Source organism: Apodemus sylvaticus, chromosome X, assembly GCF_947179515.1.
Source record: "Apodemus sylvaticus chromosome X, mApoSyl1.1, whole genome shotgun sequence".
Classification (NCBI taxonomy): Eukaryota; Metazoa; Chordata; class Mammalia; order Rodentia; family Muridae; genus Apodemus; species Apodemus sylvaticus.
Window position 1 is genome coordinate 102,000,590 of NC_067495.1, and position 23,135 is coordinate 102,023,724.

The following is a 23,135-nucleotide window of genomic DNA, read 5'->3' on the forward strand; positions in this document are numbered from 1 at the left end:
CCCAGTGTGACCACAAACACCTGATCCTGTAGCCTTAACCTCTGGAGTACTGGGATTACAGATGTAAGGCAACAAAAGCATCCTCTCTTTTATTTTATTGTTGTTAATCTCTTACTATGCCTCACTTATTAAGTTAAACTTTATCATAGGGATGTAAGTAAAGGAAAATAACCACAATGGCTAGAGAGTTTGATATTATCTTTGATTTAAGGTAACATAGGATGAGAGGGTTGCCTTAGAATATATCCTCTATGAGTTAGAGGAAGTCAACTCTGTGCCTAGTGTCCCTCGTGTCATTTAGTGGTATGGTGGCTTCAAAGATGGCTGCTCTTAAAGACAGCACTGAAACAGCCCTCACTTCAACCTGGAAGGAACAGTCCATTGAGTTGACCTCACTACATTTTGAAAATCCGCTAGGTCCATGGGTTCTTGTAAACAAAACAAAACAAAACATAGAATAATTGGCAGTCCTGAGTTCATGTTGCAGTTCCACGTGGCTCATAAGGCTGTATGGATCTCTCGTGTCTGTTTTCTTATCTGTAAATTAGTCATACTACTGCCTAGCTCAGGGGGTTGCCGTAAAGATGGAGGGGAATAAGTCAGACCCTGGAGCATGGTAAGTCCTCAGTAAACACGTAATACTTTACAGTATCCTTTCTTTCAACATCTAACTTACCTGACTCCCTGGCATCTCTAGTATTTGAACTAATCCTTGGCTGACCAAATTCTCCAGTAGGGCCAAATCAACCTATTCCTATTTTTCTTCTCCTAGCTCTTGCCTGTCTCATTTTACGAATGTTTAGAGATCTCCATATGCATTCCTCAGATAAATCTGAGTCAGCCGTCCAGAGCTTTGTTTACAGAAATTAATGTGTTCCTGATGGATGATAATGAACCTTTTTTTTTTTACTGATATGGTTTTTAGTATTTTTGAAACAAGGTCTCATGTAGCCTCGCCTGCCTTCTGTAGAGGAGGATGACCTTGAACTCTTATTCCTACGTATGTGTCCCAGTTCCTCGGATTATACAGGGATTATACATCCCTGGCAACAGTTGTGTTGTAATTGGGACCTTTGATGGTGCAACAAGACTAAGTAAAAAAAAAAAAAAAAAAAAAAGACCTCAACTCTCCCACCTGACTGTGATCCTCCTGTCGTCTAAGGATAATGTCCTTACATACCAAACTATACTCAATAGCGGTATCACCCTGAAAAGTGTCAGAATGTCAGAGCTGACTACAGACCTGCTATCTCAGAATAATTTGGTAATACTCACACATGACCCATGTGCACATTAAAATTTGAAGAGCAATACATAGTAAGAAGCAGCCAGCTAGAATGAGAGATGAGGGCACCTTTACAAGGGGAAAGACTTCTACCCCCAGAGGGGCTATTTCAGAACTCCAGGGATGGGACTCCTGTTACTGCCACCTGGAGTCCATGCCATCTCATAGGGACCCAGCTGCTTGCCTGCTGTGCTGCATCTTTGGAGCTTCCAGAAGAGTCAGGCTCCAGTTACTGGAATCAGAGGGCTAATTGGCGCCACATGGCTCCGAATCCTGCCAGTTTCAAGGAGAATGACAAGACTCCCCAAGGAGCCAACCAAATGTAAAGAAAAAGGAGCCAAAGGCAAGGAAGGATGGAGAAGTAAAAGCCAATGCCTGGCAATGTAACTGTAACATTTTAGTCCTTGTGCCCCAAAGCATAAGAAGACAGAGCATTCGCTCAGAACCATTTCATTTTCCTGTCAGTTCATCTGTCTTTAGCCTCCTCATCCAGCCTAGCAACAGTTGTTAGCTCAAACTACAGCTCCTGGTTTCTCTTTGGCCAGTGATGGAGATCAGGTTAGTCCACAGAGGAATCAAGACATTCAATTGCAGTCAGATTGTCTGATAATTGGGACAGGAAATGGGCTCGCTGGCTAATGAAGAAGCAGAGTGCATTATGAGGCTGTCTCTTGAAAATGAAGGGTGTGACTTTGGGTGAAGGGTCCTTTTGGCTCCCTTCCTCTGTTCTTCTGGTCAGTCACCCTGAATAATGCTACCCATAATATTGTCACCTCTACATTCATGTCATATGCTTAACCTTCTAAGTGCTTCTTGTCTGTAACCATGATCTCATTTCTTTCTCCCCAACAACACAGTGTGAACAGGATCAGAGACAGGTTAATGACAATGTATGCTGAGTACCCAGGCCTAGCTGAGACGTGGCTTGCTGCTATTCACGGGGTATGAGCCGTCTTGCAATGGAAATTCTGGGTGGTCAGGGGTCCCAGAGTCTGACGGCATGTAGCTGGTAGTGCTGGGATTTCAGGACCTGCCAAGGAGATTTGGCTCCAGCTGGATCCCGGATGTGCTCAGCTTCTGAGGATGTCTGCTCCTTCTACCTTGAGGGCTGGGGGCAGGGGTGGGGGGGGGGCAGTCACCTCACCTCTTTGGCAGGACAGATAGCAGCTTGGAGGAGATAATGGATGGGAAAGTACTTTTTCTCAAATGAGGTAATAGGTGTCAATATGCAAAGAAGCACATGGATCTAAAAGGTTGTTACTATGAGACAGAAGGAAAAGGCTAGAACTTGTGCTTGAATCACTGGATGGAGAGGGTCACCCTAGTGTAAGATGAGCTGGTACTTTAGAGACCTTGAGTAAAAAACAGGGACAGGATGAAGGTGTTGTATGTTTGGGAGCAAAGGATGGAAGTAAATAGCAGACACCAGAAATAAAGCAATGAAGGACTCATGAGCTCTGGCTGCTTCATAATTTTTCTCAGAGTTAACCTGTTTGGAGAGAACAGGAGCCAAGTCAAATTGCCTAGTTTCCCCAGGAAGGCAGTCATATGGCCTTTGGACAGCTGAGCTCCTCTCATCCATCATTGCTTGCCTTCAGTGACACTCCCAAGTCTCCAGACACTTAGCAAATTTCAGAGGGACTGGGCTGCAGACACTGAAAAATGCAGACCACAGGAGGAAAGGAAGACCTTCCATTTGGATTCTAAAATGGCCTCCTGGGCCTGTTAATAGAGGTTTCTGCCGTGACTCAAGATGTGTGGGAAGGCCTAGGCACTGGGACACATCAGATTCTTGTAGAATTGAGAAGGATCCAGTTAGGGACAGTTAGTTCAGCTCTGGAACAATCTTAATGGCGAACAAAATGTGATTTAAGTTTCACCTGGAGCCATGACTTTGGTGATGGAATAGCTTCATCCCCTGTGAGAGAAAGAGAGAGCTTGGGTTCCCATCTCTTCCACACTCTGTCCTTTCCTGGCCATCCGGAAACATCCCCACACCCTTCACGGCACCTTCTCCAACTTTTACAACCTTTCTGTGAATTTATATGGCTGAATTTGTTGACAAGTTCATCTACTGATCTCAACCACACTTCAATTTTTGTATGCATCAGACCCTTGTCTTTCTCTTCTGGTTAGACTGGTGAGACTGGTAGCTCTTCATAGTCAAAGACCTAAAGCTTCTCAGTGTCTTCGGGGATGGACTGTCTGAGTAGTTATTCAATAAATACACATTGATGGACAATTGTGGGTAAGAAGAATAAAGCAAAAATATGTCACTAAAGGCTTCTGGCTCATTGGTTGCTCTGGCTCCAAGAGTGACTGTTTTCATCAGTACTGGTGGTGTGGTACCTCTAGGACCACTGAAAGCTGAAGGAAAAGAAAATGGCCGGGGGGGGGGGGGGCGCTGGATTATTAGTGGTTGGGATGGGAGGGTGAGTTCAGAACAGGACAGAATACTTCTTTGGCATACCTGCAGTCTCTTTGGTGCCCACACCTGGGTCTGTGCAGCCCTATAGGATCTCAGCCACCCACTCTGCCACACTTGGTACCCACACTGGCAACCAGTTTATATCATCCCAGGAAGAGGCTTCTTATGTCTTGGAGGCTGGATGGCAAGAGACAAAGGCTCATTAGAGCAGCAACCTCAAGGCTGAGGCAAGATGGTAACCCAAGACAATGTTCTCTGGCTCACTTTAAATCCAAATTTGTTCCTACCAACAGAAACTGAAGTCAGAAAAGCACCTCAGGTCACATTCTCAAAGAGCCCCTGTCCTTCCCCCAAAAAATACTTATCCAGGACAATAGCCAAACCACTTTCCAGCTGTTTTGCGCCTTTCAGTTAGAAAGCATTCATTTGTCTTACTATGGTAGGAAGAAGGGGGGAGCCAGCTTCTAGATTTGCCTTTTAGAGGCTGGCCCTTTCCTAGCATCCCGTTCTACCTCCCTAAGGGATAACAGACAGGTCTCCAGGCCATATTAGGTATAGCTAGAGTACATGTGGCTGCATTCATATCAGCCCTGGTGCTAGAGAGAGCTAGCTGCAAGGTCTCTGCTGGACTATCATTTATCTTTTATACAATTGTTCTAAGTCCCATCTCCCCCACAAATAGTCCAAAGCTTACTCTAATTAGTTGATTCCTAATAAACAACCTAGCTGCTTGAACCCACCTGCCACTGAAGTAGTTGGAATTTCTTAGTCAACAATTGCATCATTCTCATAGGGTCAAAGCCTCCCACATCCTAGTACAGACCTTATACTAGTTTAATTAATTAACTCCTACTCCTCTGTTTTCAAGGACCCTGGATAGACCTTTAATTTTAGGGAATAGATATACTGGGGTAAGGAACCTAGGCTCATCTGCTACGCCTGAAATCCCGAGGATACAGGGGGGCCAATGCAAGTTGCTAAGATTCTGAGTGCCTTGTTTCTGGCCCTCTCTCTTCCATTTCTGCCTGATTTGTCCTTCTTCTAGACCATCATTCCCCGTCTTACTAACTCCCTCATCCCAGGGACCCAGTGTCCCACAAACTCTACTGTCCTTGAGCTCACATTCCTCAGGATTCTTCATCCGAATGCTACACCCAGGCCTATCAACCTGAAGTATGCCTCGTCCTGGCCTTTGGTGTAGAAGCTCTCTATACAGCTCTTTGTGTAGTGGTAACCTTCAGGAGCTTAAGGTGTAAGCATCAAGAGAACAACACGGAATCTTCTCCAGGTGTGAGGGAAGTGTTTCCTCTTCCCCAGCCTTGGCTGAGTTTCAGATCTGTCAGCAGCCTCAAGAAGCTCCCCTTCTGGCCCAGAGGAGCCATTTTCCAGCTGTCCCATTAAGTGAAATAAGTTGGCATTATATACAATTGTGTAAAGTAATGGGCCTGAACATTAGCACGCTTGTTTATATATGCCACCTAAATAGTTCCTTTTTATATATTACCTAATAGACATTAAAGTTTAAAATTGCACAAGGACTTCATGAAGATGTTCCTTGTTCTCGAATGACTTCACATTTCCTTTCCCACTTATTTGCCTGCTTTTGTGGCTTGTTCCCTGGTTGGGGGAGGTGTAGATTTCTTTAGGGAGTTAATAGTCAATTAAGATAGGTGATACCAGTAACTTCAGAACAATACATGTGCATGTGGGCTTCTTCTACAGTCCCAACACCATAAAGAATTAGTGTGACTTGCAATTCCCATGACACCAGTTTCTCCTGAAGACTAGTAGCTTCTCCTTCCTCTCTCTTACTCCAGTATGAACTATGATGGTAGTCATTGCTTCTGCTGGTCCCAAAACATGTAGGAAATTAAGCTGTGGTCTCCCAGGTATCATAGCCAGAACCATAATTGATGTCTTCCAAGCTGGTTTTGAGGCTTAGTTCCCTTTGCATCTTTTTTGCTCCTATCTTCCCCTTCCCCCAGTCATGTGATGCAGGAAGAGAGCGCAAATGATATGGAATGTGTACAGCTGCCAGCAGAGACACTACGACAAGTGACCATACACCGAGACCCTATATATGGCTTTGGCTTCGTGGCTGGCAGTGAGAGACCTGTGGTGGTTCGATCTGTGAGGCCAGGTAGGTGTCCCTCAGAGGGTACTTCCAGCCCCTGGCTTTTATCTTCAGTGCCTACCTATCTTCCAAGAAAGCAGAGCATCCAAGTATATGGGCTTACTGAGTAATTTACCAAGAGTAGGTAAAGATTTGCCAACTAATGCCAAACCATTGAATGACTTGGGGCCTGAGACAAAGACTGCAGTTAAGAGAATTTGGAGAAAACAAAAACAAACCTTTCCTTTGCACTGAATATGCATAGGAGAGATGCAATACCCTGGATGAGAAAGTACCATTCAATTTAATTCAACGAGTATTTATAGAATGCCAACTCTAAGCCCAGCAGTGTTGCAGGGAAGCATAAGACACTGCTCCTGTCCTCAAGAATCTGGGGGCCAGAGAGATTTCTTAGTGCCTAAAAGCACTTACTGTGCAGGCCTGATGACCTAAGTTTGATCTCTGGAACCCACAAAAACATGGAAGGAAAGAATCAGCTCCACAAAGCTATTTTCTGATGTATACACACACACACACACACACACACACACACACACACACACACACACACACAGATTCTGACCTCCAGGCTGTAAAGACTATTCATGAGAAAGATGAGCCAGTGAAGATGAGAAATAGGACCAAGACCACTGGTGAGTTGGGTAAACTAGAACAGCCAACTGTCTCAGGCCAGACTGGCAGTAGCAAGATCTCCCATTGTTGAAGCATCTCCCATGTTCTGCATTTCCTTTTGCTTAGTCCTCACAGAAAGGTCAGCAAGGTAAGAGGCACCACTCCCATTTTACAAATGAGGAAACTGAGGCATAGCAGGGTCAGTCACCTAGGGAGCAGCTGGACAAGTGTTTTGCTCACAGCCTGTCTGAGTAGGTGAGGGGCAGGTTGGGCTTGAAAGGAACCACAGGAGAATAGGAAAAGGAATACCTGTCCCCAAGCAGAAAGCCCTGTCATCATGAATGAAATAGAGCCAGAGCATGGTTGTGTTTGAATCTCCTATGCACTGACAAAAAGGAGCTTTATTTCTCCCTTGCTAGGCCTGAGGCTTGAGATGTTTACAATGGTTTCTCACTCAGTCAAAAAGAGCAGCCAGAGTACGAACCGGTCTTGCAGAAATTTGATGAATTTCACTATCCTCAAAGGAAAAGGAAAAAAATATTTTTCTGTAAATTCTCTTCAACTGGAGGGCACAAGCAAACAAAATTCAATACAGGAGTTTGTGGATGACCTAAGGCTCCTGAGTCAGTCACGCAGTTTGGCAAAAGAGTTTGTCTTCTGATCAGAAATCAAATTTGTCTTGGAAAAAAAGGTGTAGGTAAAAGTTAGTATAACAACAGACCACCAGGAACCCCTACATTAACTTCCAAGTAAACAGAATCTGAAGGCTGGGAAAAAGCCCTTCCCTCAGATCCCATCCCTGAAGAAGGAAGGGAAATAGGTAAAGTAGCCTCCACCTAAGAGACTGTGATTTTCTTTTGGTTGGCTTTTTATTTGTTTTAGAGACAGGGTCTTGCACAGCCCTGGATGGCTGGATATAAGCTATGTAGCCCAGGCTATCTTTGGACTTTGTCTTGTCTTAGTCTCTCTCCAGTGTTAGGATCACAGCTGTGCACCACCACATGCAGTTTATGTGGTTCTGCAGAGTAAGCCCATGGCCTAAGGGCTAAGCACTCCACCAACAGAGTTACATCCCTAGCCAAAGATACTTGGTTTTGACCGAAGTAGATAGAAGGAATAAAGCAAATGGAAGATCCAATAACCACCATTTAGTCAGCTCTCACCAACAGTGATCATCTATTTTGTATCCTTTGTTTTGTCCCATTGGTGAGACAAGCTTTTATGCAGCCCAAGGTGGCCTTTAACTCGATGTGTGACTCTGACTGGCCTTGAACTCCTGATCTGCCTGCCTCCACTTCCCAAGTACTAGGATTCCAGGTGTGAGCAGCTTTACCTGGCTTAGTCCGCTTTTTAAGTACTATACATTCATCATCTCCTTTATCTTCCCACGATTCTTATGATGTATGGGTACTGTCATTTTCTCAGTTAACAGATAAGCAACTAGGAGACATTCAAAGTCTCACTCAAGGTCACACAGTGAATTGCAACTGCAGGATTGGAGTCCAGTTCAGCGGCTGCAAAGAGTATGACTGTCAACCACATGCCTACAATTCCTGAAGTCACTGAGCTGGCAGGGCATGCCCTACTATATTCCCTCACTGTTCCATTGGTGACACCTTCTTGCTGTGCCAGCATATGAGTCCCTGGCTCCAGAGCCATTGATATATGCTCAGGTGACTCTTTTTTATTTTTGTACTTGCATTTTCAACCCCATGTATGCTGGGCTAAAACAAACCCTTACTTCTCGCCTGTCTTCACACAGGGTCTTGTCATAGGGTCGTGCTGATTTTCCCAGACTGGCCTTGTACTTACTTAGTAGCCCTGGCATTCTTGAACTTCAGATCTTCCTGTCTCAGCCTCCCTAGCAGTTGGGATTATAGGCCCGTGCCATCACACCCGGTCTTGACTGACAGATTTGTTATGTATATGTTTTTGAGGGGAAATAGGCAGCGCATTTCTTTGTACAGAGAAAAGTTGGGATCTGGCCTATTAAAATGGCCATAGATAACTATGAAGGTCATGCTGGATCTGACTCCTTATTTTCCTAGTTAGCAGAGGCAGCACAGCCCATGACACCTCTCCATCCCACCCTTCACTGTAACCAAAGCACATAGCTTCCCCACAGATCTGTTCTTAACCTCACCCTTGGAGATGGGAAAGGGAACCGTGAAAAGCAGCATCAGATTTCCTGCTGCCTAAGGGACCTGTAGTTTGTTTAGACTTTTGTAAGGGATAGTATCCCTCAGGGTTGGAAAAAGTTAAACCCTATAAGTCTCAAAATCCATTCTCCCTCTCCAAGCGTATGAATAAATGTGGATAATATCCGAGTGAGAATATTCTTCCTTTTGCTCTTGTCATTGTACCCACCTCCAGCAGTCCGGAAACCATTCATTGTACCTAAGTAGACCTCTCAAATGAGACACAAGTCTCTGTTCCTCTTTCGAGCCAGGCAGGCACTTACTGTGTCTGAGCTTGGAGACTTGTTCCCTGCTAAAGGAGCTATACTCCATTCTCTCTCTTCATCCCTCTGTCCTCTATGGGCAGAAGCCAGAACTAGAACCCCTCTGCTACCACACCTCAGTCTTCATGATTCGCAGGCCTCCCCTGGAGTTCTCTCTCTTTATTGGCTTGACTCCCTCAGGCACCATGGCTTTTGCCCAGACGTGCATATTCCTGGCAGTAGCTCTGAGCCCTCATGCCTCTCTCCTCTCCTCTGCAGGAGGCCCCTCTGAGGACAAGCTCCTGGCTGGTGACCAGATTGTGGCTATTAATGAGGAGGACGTGAGTGAAGCCCCCAGGGAGAGGTTCATAGAACTCATCAGGTAACAGGGGCCTCTGGGGCCTTGACAGGAACTGAGCAGTGTCCCCACCCCGTCCCACCAGTAGCAAATGGCTACCATTATTTTTCAAGGCCCTGGGAAGAAACCCTCTGAGGAAGAACAGCTCTAGCCAGAGCTCCTGGCCAACTACAAGTGTGGCTATCAGCCAGTAAGGGTCACCACAGGCTAGTGACATGAGTAGACAAAAAATGTGCCTTGCTGCACTGTCCTCCCCAACTTGTCTCTGCACCCAAGTCCTTTTGTTTTGGAGTTTTGAAGTTTGGCAGTTACTGAACAGTGGGATGTGCCCAGTGATTGATGAGAATCCAATACACACACACACACACATACACACACACACACACACAGAGAGACAGACACACACACACACACACTCACACACACACATTCTTACTGTATAGTGGGATGAGCCAAGTGATTGATGAGAATCCAATACACACACACACATACACACACACACACACACACACACACACACCACGAGAGAGAGAGAGAGAGAGAGAGAGAGAGAGAGAGAGAGAGAGAGAGAGGTTGGTTGGTTGGTTGGTTGATTCTGTCCTCAATATTCATGTCACCTTAATGTCTTTCACAGATGGGAACCAGTGAGAAAGAAAAGTGTCAGTCATTCATAAATTCAGAGTAATTACTCTGACTTTGCCCATCCCTTACATTCACACATGTACACACACACACACACACACACACCTTGTCCCATACCACATGCTCACACTTTTGCATAGTTTTCTTCATAAGAAACAGGATAAAAGTAAGGAGTAAATTCAATAAACTAATCTCAGTTTGCAGAACTTTGGTTCTCTCTCTCTCTCTCTCTCTCTCTCTCTCTCTCTCTCTCCTATATGTGATCTTCCTTCATCTTTGCATCTGTCTTCTCCTGCACTTGGTTCAGAGTGTTTTACTTCTCTTCTATCTCTTTGGGACTCCCCACAGACCAGCTGCTCCCAGAGATACTCCCTGACTTTCTGAGGCTGACTTTGCACTCTGCGTACAGTACAGCAGGCTCCAGTCTGCTTGATGGGTATTGGACTGTTCTGTCCTGAGTAGATCCTCTTTGTCATATATACACCCTGTAACTCCAAATACCTCTGGTCCCTAACGACCCTTGTTTGTCTCTTCTTCAAATTCAACTCTCCTTTACATTGCCTTACTCCTCACACTATCCCCTTCACCCTCCACTACTACACCAGTCTAGAGAGAACTCCCTTTTACCCCCGCTGTTACATGTGGGAGTTCTTTCAGCTGGCCCATCAGAAGTCCTTCTTTGCTTCTAGTGGATAGCTTCAAACCCTAGAGCAAAGTAGTCCAATTTTGTAAGGGAGTCTGGAGCTTCTTCAGTGTAAAAGCAAACCTTGCTCTTTTTATAACTCAGGTGCTAATGGCTCATCCATCCATCCATTCACTCAATGAATATGCATTATTGTCTACTATGCACCAGATACTTCTTTAGGCATTGAAGACACAGCAGTGAATAAGAGACAAAACCTCTTGGCTTATTAGCATTTGCAGTCTAGTGAAAAGAAACTCCACAGTGAACAGGGTAAGTAATTGTACATGCAATATATAAGACGTAAATAAAGATTTTGAAGGTCAGATTTCTGGGCACAATAGTGAAGAATGTAACCTTAAACAGTGTCTACTATTGGCTTCACTGAGAAGGTGACATGTGAAGACAGACTTGAAGGTAGCAAAGCCCTTGGCTAAAGAAGAGCCAGTATAAAGATCCTTAAGACAGTACTGTTGTCTTCCCTAAAGGAGGAACAGGGGAGATGCCCCGGGAGTCTGGTATGATAAGGGATGAAACATCATAGAAGAAAAGTCCAGCTTGTAGAGAGCCCTGTAAATCACTGTAAAAACTCGTTTTCTTCATAACAGAATGGGGATAGCTGGCGAGGACTGGAGCAGGTGACCAAATGCCCCTTCCCTACTCAAGATGAACTGCTTGCTGAAAATTCTCCCTATAATTCAGCTCTTTGCTCTGGTAACTTCCTAGATCTCGGAGCTGATTAATGAATAGACTTTGCCTCAACAAATTTGGGAAATGTTCACTAGAAGTCCTTAGGCAGGAGTCTTAGACAAAATATGAATAACCAAATATGAAGGTAGATTTCATACTGTTGCTGCTGCTTGCTGCTGCTGGTGTTATTTGAGATAGGGTCTCACTGTGTAGTCCATGCTGGCCTCAAACTCATGATCTTCCTGCCTCTGCCATCTAAGTACTGGAATTCTAGGTGTATTATATGGTGTCAGACCCAGCATGACTCTCCTTGGGTGCCTTTAAATAAACATTTGAAAAAGGCTAACAAGGAAATGGAAAACTCCTTCAGGGAAAACTATTCCCATTTTACTCAGTTATTTTAAAAGATTATATATTCCTGGGAAAGAATTTTCATACCCCACAGCCTCTTTGATCGCTGGCATAATTCTTGTTGGAAGAGTTTTGGACTCTTCATCCTTTTGAATATTTGCTATCTGGAGAGTCTGGGCTTCCATCTGTTGCTCCCTGGCTCTCATTTCTTCGTCCCTCAATTAAAACAAATCTGTTGAGTATGAGTCACAATGACCAAATGACCTCCTTTGGGTTTTTTCTTTGAGTTTCTCTTCTTGCTTAAATACCAAATTGCCAATAATCATTGTACATGACTCCCAGGACTCTCTGGCTGTGTGCCCTTTGAGTTCTATAATTCAGGCCTGTCGTTTTCCTTGAGAATTTTCTAGTCTACAGATAAAATTGTACCTAAGGTTTAGTGATTTCTACAGAGCATGTGAGAGGGAACGTGAAAAGAAAACCTGAGAAATGACAAGCCCGGAGGTAATGCCAATACCATTGCTGAGCACCTGTATGAACCAATACGGATGGGGTTTGTGTCGGCCTCCACAAATGATGAGAAGCAAGGCATTCATGCTGATCCTCAGATTATCCTCTGTCCTAATCCATATACCTGAATGCAACCCAAGGGAACATTCTGGTGGTGCTTCTTGTACCAGATGAATACCTAGTGCATGATATACTGCTCTCCTGTTCCCTCTTTTCTCCATAGGAGTGCTAAGGAATCCATCGTTCTTACAGTTCTGCACACTCATCAGGTGAGTGAGCCTCTGTGCCATCTGCCCTTCATCCTGCCTCCTGCCTAAGAAGAAGTGACTCCATTATGGAAAATAGCACCCTAGGATGGAAAGGGTATCAGAGACCTAGGAAGGAAGTGGGATCAGAGAGTAGGACAGACACGAGAGGCAACAGATTTAGGAGTGAAGGTAAACATGCTATCTACTCCCATATTCAGGGCTGACAATTTTGAAGAGCTGTGTAGAGCTCTGCTCTGCAGCATGTCCTCTGCTTTACCAAGTTAAATCGCTCCCTGCCCCAGTTTAGAGTCTGTTTTCGGCCATGGTTTTGCTGTGCTCCACTTGAATGTGCCTATCTCCCATAAAGCCCTGGCAGGGAGTGGGTGCTACTTTTATTCATCCACATGAAGACTATGCACCTGGCCTGTGATGTGTGAGACCTGGTACTACATTTGAAGCATTTTCATGGTTGGGGTGCCTAGAGATGAAAATGATACAGTACTTGTCTAGCATGCTCAGTGTCCTGGGTTAGACTCCCAGCACCACATAAACATTTCATTAAAAAAATTGAAGTTGGTTTTGATTTGCATTTCCCTGATGACTAAGGATGTTGAACATTTCTTTAAGTGCTTCTCGGCCATTCGATATTCCTCAGTTGAGAATTCTTTGTTTAGCTCTGTACCCCATTTTTTAATAGGGTTGTTTGACTCTCTGGGATCTAACTTCTTGAGTTCTTTGTATATATTGGATATTAGCCCTCTATCTGATGTAGGGTTGGTGAAGATCTTTTCCCAATTTGTTGGTTACTGTTTTGTCCAATTGAGAGTGTCCTTTGCCTTACAGAAACTTTGTAATTTTATGAGGTCCCATTTGTCAATTCATGATCTTAGAGCATAAGCTATTGGTGTTCTGTTCAGGAAATCTTCACCTGTGCCCATGTCCTCAAGGGTCTTCCCTAGTTTCTTTTCTCTTAGTTTCAGTGTGTCTGGTTTTATGTGGAAGTCTTTAATCCACACCAATCAGAATGGCTAAGATCAAAAACTCAGGAGACAACAGGTGCTGGCGAGGATGTGGAGAAAGAGGAAAACTCCTCCACTGATGGTGGGATTGCAAGCTGGTACTCCCAAAATCAGTCTGGCTGTTCCTCAGAAAACTGGGCATAATACTACCTGAGGACCCCATTATACCAGTCCTGGACATATACCCAGAGGATTCCCTAGCATGTAATAAGGACACATGCTCTACTATGTTCATAGCAGCCCTATTTATAATAGCCAGAAGCTGTAAAGAACCCACATGTCCCTCAACGGAGGAACGGATACTGAAAATGTGGTATATTTACAGAATGAAATACTATGCAGCTATTAAAAGCAATGAATTCATGAAATTCTTAGACAAATGGATATAACTGGAAAATATCATCCTGAGTGAGGTAACCCTATCACAAAAGAACACACATGGTATGCACTCACTCATAATTGGATATTAGCCCAGAAGCTCGGAATACTCAAGAAACAATTCACATATCAAATGATGCCCAAGAAGAAGGAAGGAGAGGGCCCTGGTCCTGGAAAGGCTCTATGCAGCAGTGTAGGGGAGTACCAGGGAGTGGGCAGGGCTTGATTGGGGAACAGGGGAACAGGAGAGGGCTTATGGGACTTGGGGAGAGGAACCAGGAAAGGGGAAATCATTTGAAATGTAAATAAAGAATATATCTAATAAAAAATGAAGTTGGGCCGGGTAGGCGGGCTCACACCATTAATCTTAGCACTTAGAAGTCAGAGAAAAGTGGATCTCTGAGATTTCTAGCCGGCCTAGAGTACATAACCAGTTTCAGGCCAGCCAAGTTCTATAGTGAGACAGAGTTGGAACAGAGCTTCCACTTTCTCCTGATACATTCAGAAGCTAGCCATGTGACCTTGGATGAATCCCCTTTTCTAATCTGTAAATTGAGATTTGGAGTTGTAGAATGTTTCCTAAGCATACATTATCATACTAATCAACACTAACACCTCTGCTATCAGAAGGCCACAGCTCCAATTTCCCCCTCCTAGACATTGGATTACATCGGTGTCCATTACTAGCGTGTATCTTTACAGCAGCCTTGACTTAAATCACAAACCAGATGCAAAGCTTCTAACCCTCACTCCACCTCCAGCCTGTATGACATTTCCTAGTGTCACAAAACTTTCTTGTACCCCAGCACTTATGGCACACACCATTGAAGAAGACAGAACCAAAGCTGGACCCTGAGAGAAGGGTGGGATTTTCCAGACACCAGATACAGATGGAGGGAAAGAGTTTTCAATGAAAGACATGTTTATCTGTAAAACTAGAAATGGAGCACTGAGGTTCACAAATCAAAAAAGCAGGGTTCAAATTCAACCTGGAACTTGCTACCTTGCTCAGGGGTGCACAGCTCTTTTCAAACTTACACATACATGTGAACACACTACTCATTCACACACACTTGCATATACACACATACCCATAGCATTCTCACATGTACAACAACATGCACAATACCCTAGGCAAACAGGCCTTACTTACTTACATCTCTTTACATCTGAAAAAACAAGCCCTGGCCCTCGATGAGCTTTAAGAATAGTCCTCTCCCCACTTTACTTGCACAATGTGTAGTTGCCTAGTGAGCAGTGGGCAGTCAATCCCTACCTATCCTGTCTTGAAAATAAGGACTAGTTCTACCCTCAAAGCAGGCATTTTGCAAGGTTAGAATTTACTATTCTAGCCACACCTGCAGTTACCACACTCAGAAGGCAGAGGCACGAGGATCAGTTGAAGGGTAGTCTCTGCTACATAGTCTATTCAAGGACAGCCTGAGTTACATGAGATCTTGTGTCCACTTGCCCTGTCCATGATTAGAGGTGCAGGGTTGCTCTGTTAATGTGGTCTTTTCAAATGTCACATTTTCGAAGATGCTTTTCTTGACTACTCCCAACTCTTTTTGGTGTTTTGAGACTGGGTTTCTCTGGGTAGTTCAGGCTGTCCTAGAACTCACTCTGTGTGACACTGGTGTCAAACTCAGAGATCCCCTCTGTCTCTGTCTCCTGAGTGCTGGGTTTGAAAGTGTGCACCACCATGCCTGGCTTGATTCCCATTTCTAAATCAGTATCTATCCATCGTTATCTCTGGCTACTGGTTAATTTTTCCTCAAAGCTCAAACAACTGTATTTTTAAAAACTTTTCTTTTAAACTAATTGTAGCCACAGAAAATTGCAAAATTAGTATGGAGAAATCATGGGTATTCTATAGCCTGTTGTTAGTAATGGTTACATCTTCCATAAGTATAGAACGTAATATCAAAATTAGGAAATCAGAGCAATGGCTCAGGCCTGCAGCCTCAGCACTTCAAATCTTGAGTGACAGGTAAGCAGCATGAGGTATTAGTCAGGGTTCTCTAGAGGAACAGACTTATAGAATGAATACATATGCAGATATAATATATATGAATATACATATTCAGTTCAACCCTTGAGGCTAGATTTCGCAGCTGGTCTTTAGTATACAGTGGAATCTCAAAGAAGTAGGCTTTAATGCCAATGAAAGAATGGACTTGCCAGTGAGAAGAAGCCGGGAAAGAGAGCAAGCTTCCTTCTTCCGTGTCCTTTACAGAAGCCGCCAACAGAAGGTGTGGCTTCCCACCTCAAAAGATTGCATTAAGAAAAGAAACCTCACAGGTGTGTAATCAGCCACCTGTGTTTTAGTTCATTCTAGATGAAGTCAAGTTATCAGCCAATAGTAGTCATCACACATAGTAAGACCCTGTGCCAAAAAGAATAAACTTTTCTTTTTCCTCTTCAGGAAATCAGCATTGATCTTATACATATACACAATTTCATGTGAATTTATCGGCAGTACATTTACACATCCATCAATACAATCAAGACACTGGAACAGTCTACCACAAAAAAAAAAAAAAAAAAAAAAGAGAGATTCCTTGTGATGCCCTTAAACAGACACACCCACTCCTCCCACTCCATCTGAAATCCCTGTTAACCACTAATCTGTTCTCCCTATCTGTCTTATTTCAACAATACTATGAAATGGAACAATATGGCATAAAATTACATGGAACCTTTGGGACTTAGCTTTGTTTCACTCAGCATATTGCCCTTGAGATTCATTCAAATTGTGTGTAGCAATATTTTGTTGCCTTTATTGTCAAATAGTATCCCATGGTGTGAATGCACCAGTTTAGTTAATCATCCACCATTGAAGGGCATCTGGGTTGCATCTAATTTGAGGCTATTATAAATAAAGCTGCTATAAACATTTTTGTTTCTTGTGAGCATAAGTCTTCATTCCTCTGAGATAAATGCTCAAGAGTGTGATTGCTGGGTCATATAGTAAGTGTGTGTTTAGTTTAAATAACTGCCAGATTGTTTTTCCAGAATGGCTTGATCATCTCAAATTCCCTTGAAACACTGTTAACATGTTTGTTATCTATGTCCCTCATTAGAATATCACCTCAAAAGGGTGTCGACTGTTTTTTGAGTACTGTATCCCAAGTACCTGGAACAACACCCGACACAGAAAAGGTATTAATAAATAGTGGTTGAATGAAGGAAGCCCAGGTTCTAGCTATCTAGACAGCCTAAACTCAGAAGTACCAGACTGATTTGCAGAACAAAGAAACTAACATTTCCACCATATCCATCTGCACCTTCTTCCCTCCCATTCCTCCCACATCTGATGCTACAGCTTCTCCACTTTGTGGCCCCTTTGTGATGGCCAGGCTGCTTTCTTTCTCCTCCTTGTGCATTTCTTAGTTTTCATTGCCCTCTAACTATTCTTTACACTACTTGGCATTCTTCTAATAATGTCCTTTTCCTCTAAAACCTAGTTGATTATGTGTATCTTTCAAACAGAATTACCTGCCCTGACAAGAGCTTCTAACTCATTCACTAATTCGTGAAACTGTTATCAGATCCCTGCTATTCTGGCCTCTTGTGTAGGATAGGAATATTGCAGTTCATAAAACAGGCACGGTGCCACATCTCTTGCCCTCAGATAGCTCACATACTAGTTCTTGGTTTGTTCTTTCCACATCCTTGGAACATAGAAGTGGGTAGGCACATACACAGGAGGTATAGTAATAAAAACCTTTAGGAACCAACAAATCTTGGAAGCTTCCTAGTTGGGCCAGTTTTTAACCCTCTATCTGGTTTACATTTATAAAACATTATCAAGGGAGATGTCAAGTGGCACCTAGGAAACTTAGGGAAGCTATTGCTTACCAATCTATGTAAAAGAATGCCTAAGTATCTGACAACCAAGATGACCAAATTAGTACAACCCAACTGAATGGCAGCCTTGCATACATATGTGTACAATTCATCCTTCCTAAAGACTTTGTGTGCATAAAATTGTCCAGCCCTTGACTTTTATTTGTAACCTCCAAAAATACCCATGGTGCGGTGCTTTCCTGGTTACTTGTGACCATGCTCAGGACATGAAAAGTTTGCATTGTCTGATACATGGTTCCCAGCTGAGGTAAAGCAAGGTAATGAACATTCTTTTTCCTTATGTCAGCTCTCATGCAGAGGTACTCAGAAGAACTGGGCATGTTGGTCCATGCATCCCAAGTACTGGGAATCTGGGACTGATCACTGTGAGTTTGAGGTCAGCTCTCACTACATAGTTCTAGGCCCATATGAGCTACAAAGTGAAACCCTGAGGTAAGAAGAGAGACATGCTGGAAAAGAGTGAGAGTGAAAGAGTTTCCCAAAGGATGAACACAGTAGGGCTTAGTAGTCATCACAGCAGAGTGGCAAATGCTTTTGCTATAGGGCCACTTAATTGGAGTTTGAATCCTAAGTCTGGAAACTGGAAGTGAGGAGGCCTCGAGTAAGACACTTAACAGTCATGATTCCAAGTTTCTCCTCCTGAAATGAAGAAAATAGACTCTACCAGAATGAGTTATTTTAAGAATTTAAGGTTATAATCTCCATGAAACATTGGAGCAATTGTTTGCCGTGCGCTAATTCAGTATTTACAGCTATATAGAACTATATATGTGTAACAATATTTAACTAAAAGAATCTCTTCTCTCTCAAGCTATTGAGAAAGTGTCTTGGAGACCCCAATATATACTCAATATTATGTCCCCATATCAAGCAAGCATTTAGCATTTTGTAGGTTTAGGGAGATTACTGCTTCTAAATGGAATCTTGCCATGTTAAAGTTTGATTGCCAAATCTTCCAGGAGACAGTTCGCCGATGGGTCTTGGATGTGGCAGACAATTCAGTGTGTGTACTAATCCCATAGGTGATTCTGATGATCAATGGGATTTAGGAAACACTGGACCCAATAATCTCTAAGGATCCTCCCTACTCCAGATGATAATTGCCTTGTTTTGTCTTATTTTCCATTTTTTTTTTTTGTTTGTTTGTTTAGTTGCTGAGATTGGGCTCTCGCTATGTAGCCCAGGCTGGCCTAAAAACGTAACTACCCTCCTTCCTTCCTTAGCCTCCTAAGTGCTAGAGTTACAGGTATGTGTTACCACATTCTGCTGGAACTAGGTTTTAACGAAGGGCTAGCATTTAGCTGGTCAAAAGGAATATTGGGATGCCCTAAAGGTAGGGATAAGTAGGGGATGGTGGGAAGTGAGTCTAGAAGTGGAAACAAACTCACTTTGTGCAGGAAGCTGAGCAGAATTACCAAGTACCACCAGTGATATTGGAATAGGTGGTGATATTGGAGGTAGGTGTGGAATGAGACTAGATAAAACGTAGTTTGAGGGAAGGTTGCAGGCCAGGAGAGGGTATACTCATCTCTAAGTTATCCTGGATGCTGAAAGGCAGGCATGGTGGTTCCCATCTGGTGTAACTTGAATGGCCTTCCTTTATCCTAGCAGCCCACAGCGGTTGCTATGGGAATTGATTGTAAGCAGGCTCAGGTGTCAAAGACAATGAGGCAACAGAAAGGCCAATCAGGAAACCAGGAAAGCTTCAGCTAAGAACCTGAAGCAAGTATCAAAAGGTAGCCTTTAACCCATTGTTCCCAACTCCCCTCGCCCTCCCTCGGAGCCTGTGGTAGCCACTGTTTTCTTCCCTACTCCTATGACAGCAACCATTTTTTGGATTCTGTAGTTATACAGAAGTAATGAGCTCTGACATTCAATTGCACAGAGTAACTATAGTTAATAATAATGTATATTGCAATACAGTGCAATACATGATAGGTTTAGCACAAGGAAATGACAAGAGTTTGAGGTGCTGGCTACTATGGTCTGATCATTACACAATATATACATGCATCACATATCATGTGGCTCTCCTAAATATGTATAACTACTATGCATCAAATAAAATAAAATTTTGCAAGACTGGAGCCCTACCTTGCCATGAAATATTAATGTTTGGCCCTATATACTTGACTTTAACCAAAATATGAGTGATCACAGCCCTGAAATCTGTGCTAATGGAGCCACCAAATTAAAAAATGCTCAGAGAATCAGCAGCTGCTGAATTCAGCCCTGAGGGAAAGGCAGGCTCTCTCCTCAATTCCTTATTTCACCTAGCTTCTGCCTTCATATTTGCTTCAAGGGGCTTGCAGTGGCCCCAGAGGTACTTAACAATTCTAGTCCCGTGTTTCAAGCCAAAATTCATCTTAGCCAGAAAGGGTGCTTGTTGCAAAATTACACTCCCAGATGCTAGGAGGAGAAATAGGGTCAGTAAAGAGCTCAGATGTCTCAGCTTTAAGGTACTCAATTAATCTATGTTTAATGGGTTCAGACATCTTCATCAGCATAGATTCTTGGGCCCCACTCTTCGAGGGATTCTGATTTCTAATTGGTGTGGGCATGGGCCTAAGCTTTTTTATTTTAATAGCCATTCTCCAGTGGTTCTTATTTGGGGGTAAATTTTTAGAAGTAGTGAGTTAGTACATGCTGATGTTACTAAAAGTGTGAACATGTTTGTAAAGAACTACATAGTAAATATTTTAGTATTTGTAAAATAAACACAGTAAATGCAAAGCAGCCACAGGAAGTACATAAATGAAGATCATGACTTTGCAAATCAAAATTTATTTACAAAAACATGGAATAGACAAGATTTGGTCCAGGAAGGCCTGTCATTCACTGGGCCCTAAAGCATTGGTTTGCATGTTTCAGTGTTTTAAGTCAAAGAGATCACCCTCATACTATAGACTTCAGGCCCCACAGCTAAGCTTTGAAGACGACATGAGACAGGGAGAACTTTTTTTCTATATTGAAGATTTACAGTTCTTTATTAATTGAATATAACAGCATAACAATTTATACCGCATTTGCATTAGTTATCAAAAGTGAGTTAAAAAGTTTTTCAAGAATGCAGAAAGATGTACAGAGATGAATCTATGAGATTTCATTTAAGGGAATTCAGCACCTGAGATTTTGGTGTTTGTAGACAAATTTTTGCAGCCTATTTTAATAAACATTAAACCTCTCCTCTTGCACACCACCCTCCAGAGGTAGTGGAAGAGAAATGTTATTAGAATATGGGGGAAGTGGACCTATTTAGCAATAGTTCATTGGGAGTGAGCTCAGTCTTCTTTGTCAGCAGCTCAGTCCCATAACAAACACCAAATATGAATTAGCAGCTGCAGACCAGTCCTCTAGGCAAGCAGACACCTGAACCAGCAGCTGTGTAGTTCAATCCTGAAGAAGCCACAAGGCTGGCCAATTGGCCCAAGGCCACTGAAGTAACAAGAAGTTGCAGGAACCTCAGGAGCTGTTCTTTGGTGAGTTCCTCTCAATGGAGTTACCACAAGCAGAGCCAATACATGCCTGTAGTTAGCAAAGAATAGCAAGGTTGAGCAAATCAAACCAATGCTCCCACTCCCACTGTCTGTGGGGTCAGATTTGTACTCTTTCATCACGAATCCTTTCACATGTCTGCTATAGCAAGACATCCTTTCACCTGTGTGCCCCAGCAAAACATCATTTGACATAAATGACTTTCCAAAGAAACTAGAAGTTTTCACTTCGGGTGTCTATGGTGTGAAAGAGTTTGGAATGGATTTCTGTGTGTATCAAGGAAGTTTGTTATGGTATACTATGATTTAACTCAGTCCTTAAAATATTACTGTTTCCATAGACTGCCAATGTAAATTCAAATTCCCTTTCTATTTCTTTTCTATATCAATTATTTTCTTTATTTACATTTCACACGTTATCCCCTTTCCCAGTTTCCCCTCCAGGAACTCCCTATCCCATCCCCACTCCCCCTGCTTCTATGAGGGTGCTCCCCCTCACACTCTCCCACTCCCTCCTCCCAGCCCTGGCGTTCCCCTACGCTGGAGCATCGAGCCTTCACAGGACCAAGGACTTCTCCTCCCATTGATGTCCAACAAGGCCATCCTCTGCTACATGTGTGGCTGGCCCCTCCATGTGTATTCATTTATTGGTGGTTTAGTCCCTGGGAGCTCTGCAGAAGGGTCTGGTTAGTTGATACTGTTGTTCTTCCTATGGGGTTGCAATCTCCTTCAGCTCCTTCAGTCCTTCCCCCTAACTCTTCCATTGGGGTCAGGGAGACCTTTTAGAGCCACTTTGTGTCAGTCTGAAAATCAGACCTCTCACCTGTATCTAAGCATCAGGCTAGACATGACTCTGTGACATCTAGCAGAGAGCAGCTGGCAATGAGTGAGTCACCATCAGCAGCGGAGACTGAAGACTGAGAATAGGACGGAGGCTTTGAGACTGAGAAGACAAAGGTCGATGAGGAATGAGGCATAAACAAGCTGAAAATAGCTCTGAAACAGACACAGCGAAATGATGGTAATCCCTGAGAGCCTGGCCATTCTACTTCCTTTGTGGGTTTGCAGCTGCAAATACCTGAGTATTTTTCTTGTGGTGATAACAAACGTTTCGAGGACTGGATGTGATTTAGATTCTCGCAGGAACATCAAAACTGTTGACATCTCCACAGTGCATATATACATAAAACACTATGTTCCTTGATCAAATCTGTTGCCTCGGACTAAGCTAGATCCAGAACCTGTGAATGAAAGGTCAGGAGTACACTTCCAACTTCAGCCTGCTGTAGGGAGGGAAGATGGTCAGTAACTCAGAATTCAGGACATTGGAGTTCTGCTTCTTTAAATACGCTAAAGCTTCCCTATTCTCCTTTTCTGAGCCCCTGTTTTGCATGTAAAACCGAATGGTGAACTGCATGACCCACTCATATCCCTAGGATGCCTTGCTCCACACCATACCATGGAGAAAACTGACAGCATTTGTCTGTAGAGAAGGGAAGTGGATGGAAGGCTATCAGGTTGAACAAAGAGTCTACCAGCTTTGTGTTTATGGTGCACTAGTGAAAAATAGCTCACTGGAAACTGAGTCAAGCAGAGTTGCCGAAACGGAGAGAGCTCCAGCTCTCTCTTGCCCATTCCTTTTGCCTGAATCTCCCACCCAGGATTTGCACATCCAGCTCTGCAACAAACAAAGGCATTGACCTCCTGAATAGTCACCACAATCACTACAGTAATTGCTTTCTGCAAAGATCTCCAGCCCTGGATTTTATATTGTCTGCTGCCGACACATTGGCTCCCACTCCTGTGCCTCACAATGAGAAGTCTAATATTCATTTAGCTTGATGGTTCTCAGTCTTGGCTGTAGTTTAAGACCATCATAGGGTTTTAAAAAAATAACTGGACATGAAACCCTGTTTCAACACACACACACACACATACACACACACACACTGATGCTCCACCATGACTTCTGTAATTGGCCTGGGGCCTGGTCC

General features: G+C 43.4%; 1 protein-coding gene across 1 annotated transcript in view; it reads left to right on the top strand.

Moving 5' to 3' along the window:
• The first annotated feature begins 5,705 nt into the window (after positions 1–5,705).
• Frmpd3 (FERM and PDZ domain containing 3) overlaps positions 5,706–23,135 on the top strand; it is a 69,593-nt gene continuing 52,163 nt past the window's right edge. Inside the window, exons 1-3 of the mRNA XM_052171729.1 lie at positions 5,706–5,853; positions 9,179–9,281; positions 12,356–12,401. Of these exons, the coding sequence (XP_052027689.1) occupies positions 5,706–5,853; positions 9,179–9,281; positions 12,356–12,401 (297 nt within the window). The remainder of the gene's footprint in view (positions 5,854–9,178; positions 9,282–12,355; positions 12,402–23,135) is intronic.